The sequence below is a fragment of the Erpetoichthys calabaricus genome, chromosome 3 (assembly GCF_900747795.2).
Source record: "Erpetoichthys calabaricus chromosome 3, fErpCal1.3, whole genome shotgun sequence".
Lineage (NCBI taxonomy): Eukaryota > Metazoa > Chordata > Cladistia > Polypteriformes > Polypteridae > Erpetoichthys > Erpetoichthys calabaricus.
In genome coordinates, this window is record NC_041396.2 from 258,863,314 (window position 1) to 258,884,033 (window position 20,720).

Here is a 20,720-nt window from a genome sequence, read left to right on the forward strand (position 1 = left end):
GATTTTAGACAGTGCTTAGCTATTCTTCCAGATGCCTTGCACTCAGCTATTGTTCAGTGCACCTTAAAATACGCAGACAATTGGTATTGCTTTCAAAAGATACAGTTAGTAAAAAAGATACGATGTCCAGAACCAAATCATAACAATTACTTATTACAACTGAGAGATGGTACACTCACCAATACAGATGGACTTCAGCCACATATTATTACAATTCCTCAAGCCTTTATCTGCGACAACTTAGTTACAGAGAGATTTGGAACAGCAATCTCATTAGACCAAATGCCCCTTTTAACACAATGCACTATATTAGGTCCAAAAAATATTAATGTGCAAAACATAAATACCCAAGTCATTCCATTACTTCCTGGAGAGACACAACTCTTTCTAAGCTCTGACAAACTTGACTCTGATCACAACAATAACCATCTTCATTGACCTTACAAGTTCTGAGCTGGAATTACCTTTTACACTTAAACGGCGTGTACAAAGAAATTTTCAAATAAACCTTTACACTGTGCCACACACTTTATTGTTTGCTTTCTATTTGCATCATCTACACCGTCACACTATTCTATATCTCATTCATACATCGCGCTCTTTGTCATTCCCAACACCAGGGGTTGGCGAGCGAAGCGAGCAGGGGGCGGAGCCCCCTAGTTCTCACATATACAGGTCTGTAATTCAGCTTCTTGTTCAAGCTGCTGAAATCACTGTGAAATACTATACTCAAATAAGGTAATTCATATCAAATAATGAAAATTAATATTACTTTTTCTGTGTATGTTATTTAAATATGATTAATTTTGTTGTAAACGAATGTGTCTAAAATTATTCTGTAACGTAAGAGAATTTTTTTTCCATTTCTGCTTTAATTGTGTTTCGTCAAATGTTTCAAGTTTACATGGTGACTTATATGTCTGGTTTTGTTTGTATGTTTTTTTTAACATTTAACACAAACTTAATTTGTTGAGCTATCATTCAAATCTGATCACCTGCTAAGTGGTTATGTTACAGTGAGTTCTGCTGCCTTACAGTTCTAGACCACTCCCTTCCCTGTGATTATACAGTACATGTGTGCAAGCATTCTGTCTTTCTTCTTACATTCCAAATGCAAGAGTGTTGGGTTACTTGGCAACTATAAAATCCCCCCAGTGTTCGTGAACTTGGGTGTGCATACATATATATCCTGTAATGAACTGCCACATTATTCATATTTGCAACTTTGTGTTTCCAATACAAATTCTAGCCCCATTTAATCCTAAACTGGATTAAAAGGTCAGAAGTGGGTAGATTAATTAAGAAGATCAGCAATACTTTGATGAATGGAAATAGATGGACAGATAGCTTTCATTTTTTTTTTGTTGAATTACAGAATTGCTCCTGTTTTATTTCTTCCGTGTGTTATGCTAATCATGATTGTTTTAATTATATAGTGGTTCTTAATAAACAAGTTCATGCTAATAAAACTACTTGTTCACTCAAATGCCTCACACTTTATGCTTTGCAGGAGCCAACCCTGGACAGACTCCAATTTATCATGCATTACATTGACACATACACCCACAATCAAATCAGTGCAAACCTGAGAATTTAAAATGCAGCTCAAATACACCATTGCATATTGATGAATAGACAGTGAACTTCTAGAAAGACGTATTGATCATTTGACAGTAAAATTCTGATATCCATTTTTGTGGACAATGAAGTTATGGTAAAATATTGCTTTATGCTTACACATTATTTAAAGTGTGAATCATTGATTCTGAAAGGTATAGTATAACAGAATGATGAGGATCTGCACATTTAACTCCATGGAGTTTCAGGCTAGTTTTTTATACAAAGTATGCCATTTATGTTTCATCACTCATTTTATTAGTCAGTTTTTGATTTTTACAATTTTCAAAATTATAAAATTATGCTCTAGATTAAATTGATGCAGAGGAAGTATTATTGTAATTATGAAGTGAAAGTAAAGCACCCTCACAATAGAGCAGCTTATAGGTACTTATTCCACCGGTGGTCATACCTTGCTACCATAACATATCTCTACTGAGAGTGAGTGATCAGTTAACTCTTTTATCTGTCTTGCTAAAGCAAAGATTGCTTTTAAGTGTGGTCTCTCATGCTTCTACTGTTTTTTGTGGCACCCACCCCCAGTTACACTCCTGGCTATATTTTGCTGCTCAGATCCAACAAGAGTATTACTCTTTGAGTAAATGGATTCACAGGCCTTTGTTGCTGAAGGACTTCATAGGTAATAGTTAATCTGCTACATAGAGGGGAAAAAAAACAAACAAATCCTGGATAGCTGATGCAGAGAAGTCAAGAAACTTATGTGCACAGTAGATTGACTATAATAATTAAAAAGCAATATGGTTGTCCTTGGCAAAAGTTCAAACAAGAACAAACTTTAGTGAGTCTTCAACCAGTGGTGCTCAGTACTGATCAATCCAGAGTTTGGTGTTTCTATGCTAAAAACTCTGCCTCCTACTTTATGTTTGAAATTGAAATCTGTTTTTTTTTTGTCTAGCTATGGTAGATTCCTCTTTTCTATTATTATTTCAATCCTCTGCTAAAAAAAATATTGATTTTTGCTCAAGTAATTTCATGTCAATATTACATTAAGTTTCTTTCATGTGTACACTGAAAGCTACTTGAATGCATAGCATTTTTTTTATCAAATTTGCAGTATATTAAGTACTTGAGAAAGCAGCAAACAAAACACCCACAAGACACGTGTGAACGCTGCAGCTGAATGATAACATCCTTTTAGCTGAGGTTTCTTCTGTGCATAATTCACAGAAGGTGGCAAGATCACACAGTGGTAGGGGCTGTTGCCTCATTTATCCTTTATCCTGGTTTTGAAATCCATGTACAATCATTGTGTGGACTTTGCCTTCTTTCCTTTCGTCTGCCTGGTTTTACCTCTGGTTACACTAGTTTCATCCCAAAAGATGTGCACTGGTTTAATTTTTATTTCAACATTGACTCTCAATATGTATCGGTGTGTGCATAAGTTTGCTTTGTGAGAGTATGGTGCAGTATCCATAAGTGGTTCCCAATTTAAAGCCCATTGGTGCAAGGATTGGCCCCAGCCACATGTAACCATAAATCAGATTAACCAGGTTTGAGAAAGTTTTGTCATATTAAAATTCATATATCCCGTTGTGTGACAGGCAAAACCAGATGTATAAGGAAAGGTGTGTGCTCCACTACTTTTTACATCATGGAATTCAAAGATTATTTTTACTGAGTCTTCAAGTGCTCTGAGTAGATGAAGAAGAGAGGTGGACTTAGTTTGTAGTGTCGCCACAGTATTTGATCTTTATATGACAGTGTTTGAGAATTGCATGATTCATATAAAGTTTACTTTTCCTCCCTTGTGAAATCCAGAATGACCTAATTCAGTCAAATTAAATATAGACAGAACACTTTGAATCCTATCAGCAGTACAAACATTAGAACTACATCATCTATAGGAATTTAAAAGCAATACCTTTATATGTGCAACTGCCTATAAAATGCATTGCCTATAAATTCCTATATAGTGCAAAAAATTCATAACAATTATTCTCAATTTATTGCTAATATATTGTAATGAAAAATATTGCAGTTACTCCAGTGCATTGAATTATTCCCCATTTTTTTTACATGTACCTGTAAAGCTTGAATAGCCCCTGTTTAGTTGTTTTATCAATATGGAGACTAATATAAATTGCATTCTGACATTACTTGTTTGCCTTGTTTGCATAATTTCACTAAATATGCTCACAACATTGTGGACAGGAGCACCATCAAAGAGTTCCTGGATTCATAGTATTGTTGTGAGCTATCTCTTATGTTATGATACATAGTATACATAAAATTTGTGTTAGAATAATTACACTGTATATTGTGTATTTATACTGCCTTATTGCCTCTTCTCCAGTTTTCATTAGTTAAGTGAGAGGACAGGAGCTGACTTATCACAATCAATGGAATTTGAAGGCCCAAAGATTTGGAAGAAGTTTAATTTATGTTAGAGAGCACTACATAGTGAGACAAACTGTAGTCGAGCAAAGCTGGGACAAACACATTTATGAATTGTTTAGTCAGTTTTAGAAAGATGTGCAAGTGTAAATCTAACTGAGGTGGTCCAGCATGAGAGAACTGTAATCAGATATTGTACAAGCCAAATTTTGCCACATATTTTGGCTTTGCCCTTAATGTATGCTCTGCTATACCTCTTTTTAATTTTGTTTTGGAAGTTTAAGCTAAACCTTCTCCGTCTTATCACAAATGGAGCATTCTCCCTCAGAAAGAGATAGTATAGTATAATTCATTACTTGACGCTTAATTTTGTTTACCTTAAAAGAGCCTGTACTATCCTATATTTTAGAGTGGCAATTGTTATATTATTGGAGATCAATCAATAATAATAATAATACATTTTATATATAGGGCACTTTACATTAGCAGTAAATCTCAAAGTGCAACATAAAAAGATTAAACAACGGCAAGATAAAAACAGAGATAAAACAACAATAATTATAGCATTCTTGTTAATAAGCTTTCCTAAATTGAAAAGTCTTTAGCTGTTTTTTAAAACAGCCCACAATCTGCTGTGTTCTCAGGCTCTCTGGTAGGGCATTCCAGAGCCGTGGAGCAGCAACTGCAAAGGCTCGGTCTCCCGTTGTATGAAATTTGGTCACAAGGGGGCGAAGGCGGTAGGTATTTGTAAAACGGAGGTTTCTTGTAATGGATTGTAATATAAGGAGTTCTTTAAGATATTGTGGAGCATTTCCATGGATACATTGGTGAGTAAACAAACAGAGTTTGTATTTGATACGGAGATGGATAGGGAGCCAATGGAGTGACCGAAGGATTGGTGAGATATGTTCATATTTCCGCACCCTCATCAGGATTCTTGCAGCACTATTTTGAATTTGTTGGAGCTTTTGAAGGCTCTTGTTGGGTATCCCGATGAGGAGTGCATTACAATAGTCCAGTCTGGATGAGACAAAGGCTTGAACCAGCTTTTCAGCATCACAGAGAGAGAGGTAGGGACGGAGTTTGGCTATGTTTCAAGGATGAAGGAATGCAATTTTACAAAGGTAAATGTACAAGTACATTATCAGATGTACTCTACAAGGATTAGCCCAACTATTCTTCAGAATATAATTGATTTTATTGGGTACAGCTTTGATCTTAGATGCATTTTGCTCTTTGCTTGCCCAGATTTAATTAAGAGGAATGTGGAAAAAGAATTAATACTGGGCAAATAGAACATCTAATTGAGTGAAATGGATAATGTTATAAGTGAAACAATTAAAATGTATTCTGTTCTGCAAAAAGAAAAAAATATAGATTATTCCCACTTTGAAAAAAAGAAAAGAAGGTTTCAACATAAAATGAAGGCTAAATAGTCGACATTGTATGTCTAACTTTTTCCTTAGTAAGGGATTAAGCTTTACTTTTGTTTCATTTTGAAGACAGAGCTGTAACAATGAATTTGCTAACTTCATCATATTACAATTTTCTGCCTTCCAAAATTTAACAGGTACATAGAGATATGATATTTGAGTGATAGTTGGAGTTGTCTTGGAGGCTTTTAAATGTTATATGATGGCTTTTAAACCCATAAACTTTGGAAATGCAGTAAATAGTGGGACATAGTGGAAGAAGTTTCCTGAAGAAATAACTACTGCAGGAGAGGATGATGAGTTCAGAGCCGGAAGAAAATATTGGTGTGAGGATATAGTATTTAGTAGTTAGGGGAAATTGGCAGAGAGTGATTGCGCAAACAGTCAAGAATTAGCTGCTAAAGGATTTTGCTGCTTACTGAAAATAACACATGGTCTAACATGATCTTTCCTTTTCCTCAGTGTCATCTCCAACAGTTGGGAAGCCCTACAAATGCAGTTATTGTGGTCGTAGCTACAAGCAGCAAAGCACACTGGAAGAGCACAGGGAACGTTGTCATAGCTATTTGCAGAGCATAGACCCACAGCAGCCACCTCCTACTGGGCAGCCCCAGGGTAAGAATGGTTACATGAGTACAGATTTGTAGTACAATATTGATGTGGTGATAGTTACAGTATTTGGTTTATTAGGCACAATATGAAATGTTTAGCTGTACAAAGTCCTTAATACTCATTTTGAAAAGTGTTTACATGGATTTAAAAAATATAAACAATTATTAGCATATTGATATTTAAACCACTACTAATACAGAGATATTGTTACTTAAGATGATTGAAACTCCTCTAGTTGTCTAATAATTATTTGTAGTCTACTTTTGTTTAATCTGCCACCATGTTTACAAATCTTGACTGGCTGCTTTCCTTTATTCGTTTTGTCTGTGTCTTTGTAGTGTGCGACATTTTAATGTTTGTTGTTTTTACTCACTATATAAGCTGATATTAAAAAAAAATGTAAACAATGTAATTCCACCTGCGGAAAAATTAAACGGTTTATTTAATTGTGATATACTTGACCTACTGGGAGTTATGTATTAAAGATCTTACCTGTTCATGTTTTAAACAGCATGTGAAGTTTTTGCTAATTTATATACGAAACATAAGCCTCTTCTTTCTGTTGAACTTCTTTATTTTTAGGTGTCTGTTCTACCTTACATGTTGCACTTTTTACCATTTGAAGTTTTCACTTAATTTAAAACTATAGACAATCTGATATTACATTGTGTGTTAGTAAATTCATCAGCTCTACATACATAAAATTACTTAATTAAGTAGAAAGTAAAGAGGCTTAGGGCACCATGTCACACTCATCCCACTTGATATCTTTTTATGACATTTGTGAATAGTTTTCAAATAGATGATATGTTGGAAATAGGACAGGAAATTTCTAGACATACCTTTACTATGTCTCGCATCCAGCTCTGCAAGCATCTTTTCAAGTTCTGCTTTCAAGGGAAATATAAGTAGACATGAAAGTTATCCTATCTTTTGTCTGCTGTGATGAGAATCTGCTGTTAATTAAAGAAATTGATATTGGTGTACAGTGAACCCTCGTTTATCACGGTTAATCTGTTCCAGACTCTCCCGCGATAAATGAATTTTCGCGAAGTAGGATTCTTTATTTATAAATCGAATATTTTTGCAGTTAGAGTATAGAAAACCTGTTTACGACCTTCTGAATACATTTTTTAACATTATTAGAGCCCTCTAGACATGAAATAACACCCTTTAGTCACCATTACACTCGTATTACCCAATATATTAGACAAAATAAGAGAAAATAAGACATATTAGACGTTACAAATATCATATTATTATTATTATTGTACTGTACATTTAATTACACACACACACACTTCTTACACACAACCAATAACCTATGAAGGCACGAGCTCAGTAGGAGAGTCTTCAGGTGGTGCAGTATCTTCAGCAGGTGCGTCGTTGTCTTCTTCCGCTGAAGGAGTACTAGGAGTAGGCAGTGGGTGTCTGGGTTGCGGCTGAAGAACATCTTGATAGGCAGTTGCTGGCACTGTCTTTTCATATGCGTGAGGAGGCTTTTGTAGGGTATTGCCATCTTTGAAAATATCCAAGAGTTTCACCTTCTCCTGGATGGTAAGCATCTTCCTCCGGCGCTTAGTTTCATTGTCAGAAGGCTTAGAAAAAGCAGCACGTTTAGGAGCCATCGTGGGGCTTAGATAAAAGTTCTCAGAAAGCGCATGCGTAGTGACGAAAGTGTGTATGAGAAAAAATCGCGATAGAGTGAAGCCGCGAAAGTTGAAGCGTGATATAGTGAGGGATCACTGTATATTGTCCAGTCACTATAGTATATGGGAATTTATGCTTCTTTCAATCCTATTTTACAAGATAATGTAATGTCAAATAATGTTCAGAAATAGGCACCATCTCTGTGAAGTGGATTTATATTGTTTTATGATCATATTTTTTTTTTATTATCATTATCAGTCTTTTTTGCAGTGAGCTGAGTATCTAATTTCTCTTCTACATTTGTGCATGGACACACTACAAATTTTTTAGCATAATACCATTTAATTGATTTAAAAATACATCCAAGACATATTACTTTTGTTGTTGCTGTCTATTACTGCTTGAATAACTAATTTTTCATTTATTGTTGAAATATGACTGCCAATCGTCATTTTCACCTTCCAGTCTTTCAGTGTCTTAATGGTCAGCTCCTTTGTCTTCTGTTAGCCATTTTACATGTTAATTAGTCATTGGAGCAACCTTTCTAATTGCATTAGCACTGCTGAAATGTGTTATTCTTTTGACTTGGGTTTCAAGGTACTAGCAATACTAAAGTTCCATTCGAGGTTCAAAAATGGCCTCAATGGAACAGCTTTCTCAAGAAACATGGTGTCTGAAGGTTATTCTATTTGACAGATTATGAAGAAGCTGAAGATTTCATACAAAGATGTCTATTGCTGTCTGGCAAAAAAGGCTAACTGGATCTAATCAGAATAGAAAAGGAAGGGTAACGCCCAGATGCACAACTGTATAAGAGGATATGTACATCAGAGTCTATAGTTTGAGAAACAAGTGCCTTACAGGTCCTTATTTGGCTTCTGTTTTAAATAAATGTCAAATACCATTGTAATGCCAAATACATTGTCATCTGCGGCAATAAAAAGACAACTCCAGGATGCTAACTTAAAAGGCAGAGTTTCAAAGAAAATGCCATTTGCAAAACTGGCTAGTAAAAAGAAAAGGTTAAATGAGCAAAACAACTCTGACATTGGGCAGAATTTGACTGGAAAAACATGTTATGGTTAACATCCTGTAGTCGACTTTCTCTGTTCTCTGTTATGTTTACCCCTGGAAAAACAATTCAGTTTTTTTCAACAAGAAAAAATGTCATTACATGTAACAGAAGTGTGTAAATATCAAAACATCAACATATATACAGTAAAGGTATGTCTAGTGTTCATTGTTGTAGTGATGCAGATTTACTACGCATCCTTCGTGTGACATGTTTTGAAACAATCACCAACACACACCCCGACATTGCAATTGGGACAGTAAAAGCGTGTTTCTTTGCACACTTATAATATTTTTTTCTGTTACTTGAGCATGAGAGGGTAGAATGTCAGTGCCTGATCTGCATAATTGATATGACCCATATGTTATTGAAGGCTGGCACAGTTCAAGGTTTATTGACTTCCACATTTCCCTTGACACGAATGGACAGTTGCTGCAATGTAAACAGTGCTTAGAAGGCTTTCTTGTCCTTTTTACTATGCAGCAACTTGCACCACAGTGAACCTTCAGATGGCAGAATTCCCCAGGCATATCACAGTGAATCTGTCGTACATCAGTGTCACTCTCTGTTTCAATGTCTACTGTCCAATTCACATTGTCCTAATTTTCTCTTAATTCTAGTAATGGTTTAGTTTATTGTAAAACTGGCATTACAGCTTCTCATTTACAGATTATTGTGTTTTGTTTGAAGGCTCTACCCCACTCATGGGTATTGATCGTTTACCTTAGTGCATTACCAAAACACACAGAAATATACATGATTTTTTCAGCATATTATTATTTTATCCACTAGACGGAAGCAGAATACTGTCCTGGGAGTTATTCGGGCTTTACGCTGTAAAGCGGATCATTAAATGTCACCCAAAGTTCTGACTCAGATATAACTGTTATTACATTAGGTTTCGAGCCCCAGGTCACACTCCTGATTAACACCAAGGAGGTTAAAAAAGAAGCTAACTCAGAACCTGTAAGATGTTTGTTTCTCAAACTACAGATTCTGATGTGTATGCGCTTAATGCAGTTATGGATATGGATCCCTTCTTTTTTTTATCCTGGTTTCTTGGCAATCATTCACATGGAATAACTTGCATTCCACAAAAATTAAATACATAAACTGACATGTTTCTTGACAAAGCTGTTTCATTTTTGCCATTTTTGAGCCCAGAACTTAACTTTAGGAATGCCAATACATTGCAATCCATGTGAACAAAATAATACGACCAATTAGCGTATATAACTTAAGTATTAACTAAATAATGTCTACAGGTTATGACTAATTAAAGATAAGGGTGTTGACCATTAGGGCATTGTAGGAATGGTTGCTACAAATAGGGCATTGCAGTCATACATAAATAATAAAAATGAGTCATTTCAAGAAGTATTTTAAGACACTAGTAATGTCTTGGGAGTAGTAATGTCTAGACTGTATTTTTAAATCAATTTATTGGTATCTTGATAAAAAAGGTATCAATTTCTATAAAAAAATATGAAAATAAGGACATCAGCTGAGACTATAGGTTTACAGATACAGTATGTGCATGATGTTCTGTGTTTTTTCCTTGTTACTTTCTCGTATACGTAGTTTAGAGAAAGTATAATAATCATGAAAAAATCCGACCTTGAGATTCTGATGAATGTCCACATTTCATGCACTCCTGAACACGTTTTGACCATTTTTGCAATTATGTCTGTCTGTGTGTATGTATGGAAACACCATAACTTGAGAACGCTTTGAGCTAGACAAATGAAATTTGGCATATAGATGTTAGTTTTCTATCAACTTTTGGGTAACATATGTTAAGGTAAAGTACCACTTCTGGTTGACATGTTTCAAAATTTTACAAAAAAACTGGTAAATAGTTTAAATAAACAATTAATTGAAATTTTGTATAGTAGTTTTTCATGTGAAATTGCATTATAAGAAGAGAAAAATAATTGAAATTTTATATTGTCGTTAGTTAGGGTAAGAAATGCATAGATACAGAATTTCACCTTAATCGGAAAACCGGAAATGATATCTTAACTGGTATCAATTACATACAGTATGCATTACTACCATTATATAAATAGAGGTAAATCGTTTAAATTTTGTATGATCATTACTTATCATTAGATATAAAATTTGACCTTGAATAGGTGACTGAGGAAGTAGTATATTACTGACCACAAAAAACAGATTTGAAATTTCAGTTTAATCGGTTTAACCGGAAGTTGTTCTTTGCCATATAAACTTACATTATAAACAAAGGTAAGTGATTGAAATTTTGTAAGAAACACGCAGATATGAAGTTTCATTATAATCGGACAACCAGAAGTGGCATCTACTTTACCTGAACAGGTATAAGGAAAGCTGAGTGGAGAACAGTCCAGATTTTTTATGCTTTGCATGTGGTGCTTTACAAAGACTGGCAAATTGACACTCATCAATGCCCTGAACAAAATAACTGTAGTATATGGTACTTCCAACATTTGGTATGGATCATTGTGACACATCTAGTATAATAAAAGTTTATTGCCTCATAGGATTGACGTTTTTATGGACATCAGATTTGTGTCTACCTTTTTTTACCCAGAACTAGGGATTTTTCTAGAATTCATCCCACCACTTTGATTGACTGACAGCATTTCAATGGGCTTTTTTGACAGTTGATTCTGTGATGTTGTTGAAGCAGATTTATCTGTTAAACAAATTCATATTTCGTCATTTAGGTACTTGTTGCTGTCTGTCTTAAGGCAAATTGTTTTGAGCTGTGTTTTTTTTTATTTATTTTTTGCTTTTTTTTGGTTTTGTGCTTAAAATATAGTACGTTTAGTGATTTAATAGTGTTTGTGAAATTTTCTTCATTGTGCTGGTTCCGAGTTTCCACAAAAGGTTATTAATTCATTGGTGAAATTACAAAACTTAGTATTAGTATTTGTATTCAATACTTATCATGTATGATTGGTTACATATTAACACTAACAGTTGGTAAGTTTGTTTTTCCATTGTTACACGTTATTTTGTCAACGAACGAAATTCGTTTTATTGGTAATTACGGTGGTTGTTTGAACTAATTAATAAATTATATTACGATCAATGAAATCATTGTTTTATAATTATTCTGGTAAGAGAATAGTTTTAATTACAATATAGATATTCTTTAAAATTAAAATTTTTGAAATTTACATACCGTACCTTTCTGCTTTGAGCTATGCATTTACTTCTTTGTCCTTATGTTTAATTCCATGAATTGTGCTTATATATATGTTTCATATATGTTTTGATCTTCAGTCAGTTTTGTACTCTGTGTGAATTTATTGACATTTCTTCTAATTTTCCGTATTTTTTGGATTGCCTAAACTTTTTTTATTACCTACATTTAATTTTTTATTTGAACATCAGAGTTAAAAAGCAAACAGCATCAGAAAGGCAGAAGAAAATTAATCAGTTGCATACACGTTTACGCTCTGATTTTTTCATATAAACAGAGTGAAAGAGTTAAAGACAGGGCTACAATAATATATCTTATTTAGTAACAGTTTATTTATTAATTACGATGCGCATATTATTATTTTTAACTGTTATTTCACTTATCAACGATGCAAAGAAATTACATGGTACAAACACAAAAAAGCACCATAATTGGAAATTTATCTAATCAGATATAAGAACTATCAAATAAGCTTGAAATTTGAATATGTACACAAGCAGCCTAAGCAGGGAAGCCCAGACCTCCCTTTCCCCGGCCACCTCCTCCAGCTCCTCTGGGTGGACCCCAAGGCGTTCCCAGGCCAGCCGGGAGATATAATCCCTCCAGCATGTCCTGGGTCTGCCCCATGGCCTTCTCCCAGTGGGACATGCCTGGAACACTCCCCTAGGGAGGCGTCAGGGGCATGCGGAGGAGCAGCGACTCTGCTCCGAGTTTCTCCCAGATAACTGAGCTCCTCACCCTATCTCTAAGGGAAAGTCCAGCCACCCTGCGGAGAAAACTCATTTCGGCCGCTTGTATCCGTGACCTTGCTCTTTCGGTCACTACCCAAAGCTCGTGGCCATAGGTCAGGGTAGGAACATAGATCGACTGGTAAATCGACAACCTCACCTTTTGGCTCAGCTTTTTGTTCACCATAACGGACCGTTGCAGAGCCCGCATTACTGCGGATGCCGCACCGATCTGTCTGTCGACCTCCCGCTCCATTCTTCCCTTACTCATGAACAAGACACCAAGATACTTGAACTACTCCACTTGAGGCAGTAATGTGTTCCCAACCCGGAGAGAGCATTCCACCCTTTTCCGGCAGAGAACCATGGCCTCAGATTTAGAGGTGCTGACTGTTATCCCCGCCGCTTCACACTCCACTGCAAACTGCTCCAGTGAGAGCTGGAGGTCGCTGTCCAATGAAGCCAACAGAACCACGTCATCCGCAAATAGCAGAGACGAGATTCTGAGGTCACCAAACCAGACCCCCTCTGCTCCTTGGCTGTGCCTAGAAATTCTGTCCATAAAACTTATGAACAGAATCGGTGACAAAGGGCAGCCCTGGCGAAGTCCAACCTCAACAGGAAATGAGTTTGACTTATTACCGGCAATGTGGACCAAGCTCCTGCTCCTCCTGTACAGGGACTGAGTGGCTCCTACCAACTAGCCTTGTACCCTGTACTCTTGGAGCACACCCCACAGGATGCTTCGAGGAACACGGTCGAATGCCTTCTCCAAATCAACAAAACACATGTGGACTGGTTGGGCATACTCCCATGCCCCTCTAGGATCCTGGCCAGGGTGTAGAGCTGGTCCAGTGTTCCACGGAATCCTCATTGTTCCTCTTGAATCCGAGATTCGACTATCGACCAAACTCTCTTCTCCAGCACCCCTGAATAGACCTTACTGGGGAGGCTGAGGAGTGGGGGCACATCCTCCGGTCACCCTTCTTAAAAAAGGGGACCACCACCCCGGTTTGCCAATCCAGAGGCATTGCCCCTGATGTCTATGCGATGCTGCAGAGATGTGTCAACCAGGACAGCCCCACAACATCCAGAGCCTTGAGGAACCCAAGGTGGACCTCGTCCACCCCAGGGGCCCCGCCACTTCAGAGCTTTTTAACTACCTCGGTGACCTCGGCCTCTGATATGGACGGGCTACACAGAGTCCTCCAGCTCTGCTTCCTCTAAGGAAGACATGCTGGTGGGATTGAGAAGATCCTCGAAGTATTCCTTCCACCAGTCAATAACGTCTGCAGTTGAAGTCAGCAGGGCTCCATCTCCACTGAACACAGTGTTGGTGGAGCACCGCTTTCCCCTCCTGAGGCACCTGACGGTTTGTCAGAACCTTCTCAGTGCTGACCGAAAGTCGTTTTCCATGGCTTTCCCAAACTCCTCCCATGCCGGAGTTTTTGCCTCTGCAACAGCCAATGCCGCCACACGCTTGGCCCGACGGTACCCCTCAGCTGCCACTGGAATCCCGCTGGTCAACCAGACCCAATAGGATTCTTTCTTCAACTTGACTGCCTCTCGAACCTTAGGTGTCCACCACCGGGTTCGTGGATTGCCACCATGAGAGGCACCGGCAACCTTGCGGCCACAGCTCCGTTCTGCTGCTTCGACAATGGAGGCTCGGAACATGGCCCATTCAGACTCAATGTCTTTCGCCTCCTTCGGAATGAGATTGAAGTTCTGCTGGAGGTGGCAGTTAAAGATCTTTCTGACCGGTTCCTCTGTCAGACGTTCCCAGCTGACCCTCACTATACGTTTGGGTCTGCCTGGTCTGTCCGGCAGCCTCTCCCTCCATCTGATCCAACTTACCACCAGGTGGTGATCAGTTGACAGCTCAGCCCCTCGCTTCACCCGAGTGTCCAAGAAATAAGGTCACAGATCCGATGACACGATTAAAAAGTCAATCATCGAGCTGCGACTTTGGGCATCCTGGCGCCAAGTGCAATTATGCTTGAACATGGTGTTCGTTATGGACAGTCCATGGCCAGCACAGAAGTCCAACAACTGAGCACCACTCAAGTTCAGATCGGGGAGGCCGTTCCTCCCAATCACACCTCTCCAGGTTTCACTGTCATTGCTGATGTGAGCGTTTAAGTCTCCCAGCAGGACAATAGAGTCCCCAGGAGCTGCGCTTCGCAGCACTTCCTCCAGGGACTCCAAGAAGGCTGGGTACTCTAAACTGCCATTCGGCGCATAAGCGCAAACAACAGTCGGAGTCCTTCTCCCAACTCGAAGGCGCAGGGAAGCAACCCTCTCATCCAATAGGGAGAACCCCAATCTGCAGGCCTCGAGCTGGGGGGCCATAAGCAAGCCCACTGCTGCCCGACGCCTTTTACTCACAGCAACTCCAGAGTGGAACAAAGTCCAGCTTCTCTCAAGAGGAATGGTTCCAGAGCCCAGACCGTGCGTAGAGGTGAGCCCGACTATATCTAGCCGGTACCTCTCAACCTCTCGCACCAGTTTAGGCTCCTTTGCCGCCAGAGAGGTAACATTCCATGTCCCAAGAGCCAGTTTCGGTAACCGAGGGTAGGAATGCCAGGGCTCCCACCTTCGGCCACAACCCATATCATATTGCACCCGACCCCTATGGGGCCTCTCTTGCAGGTGGTGGGCCCACAAGAGAGCGGAACCACATTGCTCCTTTGGCCTGAGCCTGGCTGGGCCCTGTGGTCAAAGCTCCAGCCACCAGGTGCTCACCAGCGAGCCCCTTCCCCAGGCCTGGCTCCAGGGTGGGGTCCCGGGTACCCTTTTCCAGGCAAGGGAAACGCCGATCCTTGATTTAAATCCATGTGGGGTCTCAGGATCGAGTTAGTCTGGATCATCACCTCAGATCTGTTTGCCTTGGAAAACCCTACCAGGAGCATGTAGCTCCCGACAACATAATTCCGAGGATCACTAGACCACACAAGGCCTCGATCCAAGAAGGGATATAATAATACGATTATTATATAATCTCTACGTATTCGAGAATGTTGAGTGGATTATATGTTGAATGGTTTAATCTTAATAGTGATTCTAACATGGAATCCACATGATCAGATTCTGTGTTGTCCCATATTGTTTTCATTTTAGGACTGTGACTTTCAGTTAAGGCCCTAATTTTAATCACTGGTTTTGTGAACAGTTCGAAATTGGGATGCATCAGTTAAGTTTTTTTTTTTTTTGTTATTTTATGTTATTTTTTTTTTGATTGGCGCATGATGTTTGTCTCTAGTGAGAACTTTTCTGTTAATATAAAATAGAAGTTTGAGCAGTTTACATTTAGACAGTGGTTGGTTCAATTCAAAGCTCTTTGTCTATGAAAATATTTATTTCCAAAAAGCTGAAGTGTAGTTGGATTAATTGAAATATTGGTATTTAATTGTTCATTCTGGCATATTGTATATTTGGCCATTTTGGAGCTTTACTAGATGTATTTATTTTTGCCATTATTTCATCAGAGTTTCACAGCTCCAGGCTTTCTTGTGACATACTGTACAGTATGTGTCAAATATTTTGAATAGAAATGGTAAAGAAATAATATCTTTGTATCCCTTTCCAATTATTTGATTTTTTCATTATATGGGTCACTCAGTGAATAGATCTAATTATTTCTAGGTGTCCATTCCTTTGTGTGATCAAATCAGTTAGGGAAGGAAAAAAATGTTTTGTTCTGTTTTATTTTTTTTTACTTGACAAGGGTAACGAGCCTTATAAGGGTGATCCCATAAAATGGCCATTAAACAAGCAGACAGAGAAAGAGACTATATTGCTGTGTTCCACTTACCTTGGAACTAGGATGTCGGAGCTGGGAATGATGTCACACCTGGGTGATCGTGTTACAGTAAAACATTTGGAAAAACAATATGGATGCCTCCAGGAAGACTTTTTTGTTTTGCTTGCTCTTTCGGTATGCGTACCGCTACTGAGCCACACGTTGCGCAGTATTTTGCACATACAAACACCATATAATCATTTCGACAAATAGAGGTTAGACCTATATGGATGCCTTCAGGAAGACTTTTGTTTTGCTTGCTCTTTCGGTATGTGTACCGCTACTGAGCCGCACGTTACGCAGTATTTTGCACATACAAACACCATATAATCGTGTTGACAAATAGAGGTTGGACAGTACTGTCTGTAGCTTTCCATTCTTCATTATCTTCTGAATCCTGCTTAAGTGCATTTATTTTTTCAGACCATTTTAAGCTGATTGTCAGTATGAGCTTTATTCATACTATTGTATCAATTCAGTTGTCTAATGTCAGTAACAATTTATGTAATGTTTCAGGGTTTTTATTACCTTTCAGATCATTCCAGATTACAGTTATCCAGTAATCGGCTAGCTAGGCCTTTGATTTTCACAATTTGAAGTTTAAGTTCCACTTACAAGTTTAATGTTAAGTCGTACTGGTAAAGTCTCGAACATAATTTATTTTTTAACATTTTCTAACCTTTATGAAATAATTGTGTTTTGCATCATTGCTTGAATGATGATGTTTGTAAGAAAATATTAATGTGGTAATTTGAGTAATCGTATCTCCTTTGTTTAATTTTGAAATAAAAGCTGATCTCTTTGAATTAGCTGTCCACTGCTGTTTTTTTCATTTTCTGAATAGTTTTTCTTTGAAACATCAATGTTTCGTTTGTTCTATTCTTTACACCCACTTTGTTACTGGGCCATGTTTTCTAAGCCCATCAGACTTCACTTGTTAATATTCAGGGACAGCCTTCATGTTTTTACTTATTAGAAGATACAGTATTTGTTAATCTAATACCTTTTAGTGAAATGCAAAATAAATTACTTAATGATATTCATGTCCTTCTACAGAAGACATGAGAGATCTTGAGTTGATGCCTGATGCAATGCTTCACTCATCCACTGAAAGGATGTCCTTCATTGATCGCCTCGCCAATAGCATCACCAAAAGAAAGAGGTCTACTCCACAGAAGTTTGTGGGTAAGTACAGAAGTCCAAGAAGACTTCACATACTTTACAGCAGGCATGTCAAACTCGCTACCATTGGTGGGCCGCTTCGACTGCCATATGTGCATCAGAGGGCCGCACTGTAACAAATACGTATTATACAAAGTCACTGTAGCGTTCTTTCCAATACTGAAAACTTTAAAAAATGTAACACTTAAAGTTTAAAGTTTAAAGAAAAGCAATTTATTTCCATACAATCTCCATACAACATCGTACAATTAGAGTCTTAGCCTCTTAGCTAGGTCCTTATATTATTATATTATATTCGTTATATTATATTCATTGCTTATGTAGGAGTCTTACAGTGTGAGATCTATTTCTTTTATCCCAACACTTGACATCTCTTGTTAATAACCAGTTCGTCAATATCAGGGTTGAACTCTTGTGCAGCTGCAACTTTTATGAGGGATGAAAGGTGCTCGACGGTAAGTCTTGAGCGATGTGGGGGTTTGGTAGCTTTCATTAACGAAAACAATTGCTCACAAAGGTAAGTGCTTCCGAACATAGACAGTACTCTCGATGCCAACTTACGGATCTGCACATACGAGGGTGGCAGGTAAGCATACAAGCCTGGTGCACCAACTTCATTGTAGTTTGCCTTCAGAATAGAATCTGACTGCAGTTCAATCAAATCCATTTAGATATTCTCAGGCACATTCTCAATGTTGTAAGAGTAGGGTGACGTAAACAGCGCAAAGTCCTGTTTGTGTGAACTGAAACGCTCACTGAATTCATTGCTCAGTAATTCAAGTTGGAAAACAAATCCTCCAAAAATCAAATTTTACTTTACTAAGTTTACTTCAAAGTTTATATTGTAAAATAAGCCGATATGCAAAAAGCCCCCTGACCTACACTAATTTTACAAACTCAAAATCACAAAAATTTGTTAATAAACAACTCACCAACTTCTCATGTCCACTTCAGACCTTTAGCTGTAGTCTGCACTAACTGTTCGTTACAATACTAGCACCAAATTACATAAAACTAGAGCAAAAAATGTGAAAATATACGCTCTATTACTACTCGTGATGGTCAGTTCTGCCCAGTGGCCAGTCTCAACAGCCCAGCCAGTAGTGTAGCCTGCCAGGGGCGGCTCGTGGCGGCCGTGGCAGAGAAAGAATCGGTGGCCCCTTCGCCCGCCAATGTCAATATGGTATCTTATGCACGGCGGATGACCACGTCAGTTGCAGACACTGCATAGCCGCCTCGTGCTCATGACACGCTTCTATATGCACATGTCCGCAACTTGAAAACCAAGTGGCGGCCCATGATATTCTCATTACAGCAGAACGTTTTAATACTACATATAGCTTACTGCTCCGACTCGAGCAACATTAGTAAATACAGCGTACTAATTAACAAGAAACACAATGTTTTTCAGCCACATTGCCGTCAGCTGTGTCGTTATTTTCTCTTTCTGATTTATATTCAATATATTTTGGCGTGGCGGCCCTGTGCAGGTGCACAGTTTGCACATGCCTAAGGCCGCCCCTGCTGCCAGGCTGCTGCAGCAGCAGCCTAGCAGTTCAGTTACGACATCGCAGCTCATTAACATTGGACAAGGCTCGTGGCTATACTAGCAGATGACGTTTCCGGTACCGTAAGGCCATGAGAAAACGCGCTTTTGTCAGAAGGCAGAAGTAAGAAAAGTCAATAAGTAACGCCGAAGATGCAGAATGATTCAATCACAAACGATAGCAATCATTTTGTACAAGTTTAGTGCTAACTAGGATCTGTCATGTGGGCCGCACAGATTTCTGTTGTGGGCCGCGTGTTTGACATGCCTGCTTTATAGAACCTCCAAAATTTCCCCTGTATTACTTAATTCTCTTGTAGCCATAGCCCTCTTAGGATTTCGTATAATCTAGAAGTTTTTCTCTTCTAAACCCTGAAATGATTATTTTGGAATTAGACAGTACATTAGCCAGAAAATTCCACCCACAAAAAGTATATTTTTGGAGTAGAATATGGGAGTGCTTGTGGTACAAACAAGAAATGATGATCATGCCTGGTCAAGAGAATGATGTCCCTATACATAATGAATGTAATTATTGTGCATTTTGATCAGAAGTTTTTTTTTTTTAGTTATTCAAGACATTTTCTATTTTTGTCTGAATAATCAACATGTCACTGAATGAGGAAACATGACAGAGGGGTTCAGATAAATTTCTATTTCTAGCAGTATAGTTAAGATTACAACAATGAAGATGTCACCCCATGGGCTATAGTGAGGAATTGAATAGATGTCCAAGAACAACAAAAAGTTAAAAGATTATTATAGAGACTTGCTGTTTCACTGTAACATGATCAACTACTGTGTTGGACAGTGTGTCATAAATGATACAAGAAACTGAGCCAGCCAGCAAAGATTTATATTTGTTACCATTGTTGTAAAGAGAACCCTTTCTTCTGTGGGTCACATTAGGGGTCAAAGCATTGCACATAGGATTCAATATATTGTTTTATTCCCTCACGAAATGACTCTCAACCTTTGCTATTTAAATTTTCAAGTAATGTAAAAACTTAAGTGTGAGACATTAGCTATGCCAGCCTATCATTTGGTCCAGCTAGCAACTATTTGTGTTTATAAATGGATAAGCATATAGAGTAATAAACAGTGGCTGGAGAAATTAACAGGTGTATAGATTAGCAGATCAGTTTGCTTCAGTAGAGACTAGTGACCAGCATGGAGCACATATTCACACAGTCATAGTAAACATACAGGTGTGCAAATGGTGCAAAGTTAGTTGCTCTGCTGTTAATCATATTGCTTTTTGTATTTGATTAATTTGTTGCTAGTTGGAAAAAAGTTAAGTGCACACATTTTAACAGCAAGGTGATTGAAAATTACAAAATAATTTATGGGCTGCTGTGCCTTAAAGGCTATAAACATTAACAGAGATTTGAGCCGGGAAAATGGGTTTATATAAGTGCCAGTAAAAATATTTACACCCCTTGGACTTTTTCATGTTTTATTATTTAACAACATTGAATTATAGTGTATTTAATTTGGCTTTTTGATGCTGATCAACAGAAAAAGTGTCCTTGA

The 20,720-nt window shown here is 38.0% G+C and overlaps 1 protein-coding gene across 2 annotated transcripts in view; it reads left to right on the top strand.

Annotated features, from left to right (window-relative positions):
* ikzf4 (IKAROS family zinc finger 4) overlaps positions 1-20,720 on the top strand; it is a 118,469-nt gene that overhangs the window by 86,794 nt on the left and 10,955 nt on the right. For both annotated transcript variants that reach the window (XM_028798116.2, XM_051924072.1), the window contains 2 exons: positions 5,868-6,020; positions 17,516-17,644. In XM_028798116.2, the coding sequence (XP_028653949.1) occupies positions 5,868-6,020; positions 17,516-17,644 (282 nt within the window). The remainder of the gene's footprint in view (positions 1-5,867; positions 6,021-17,515; positions 17,645-20,720) is intronic.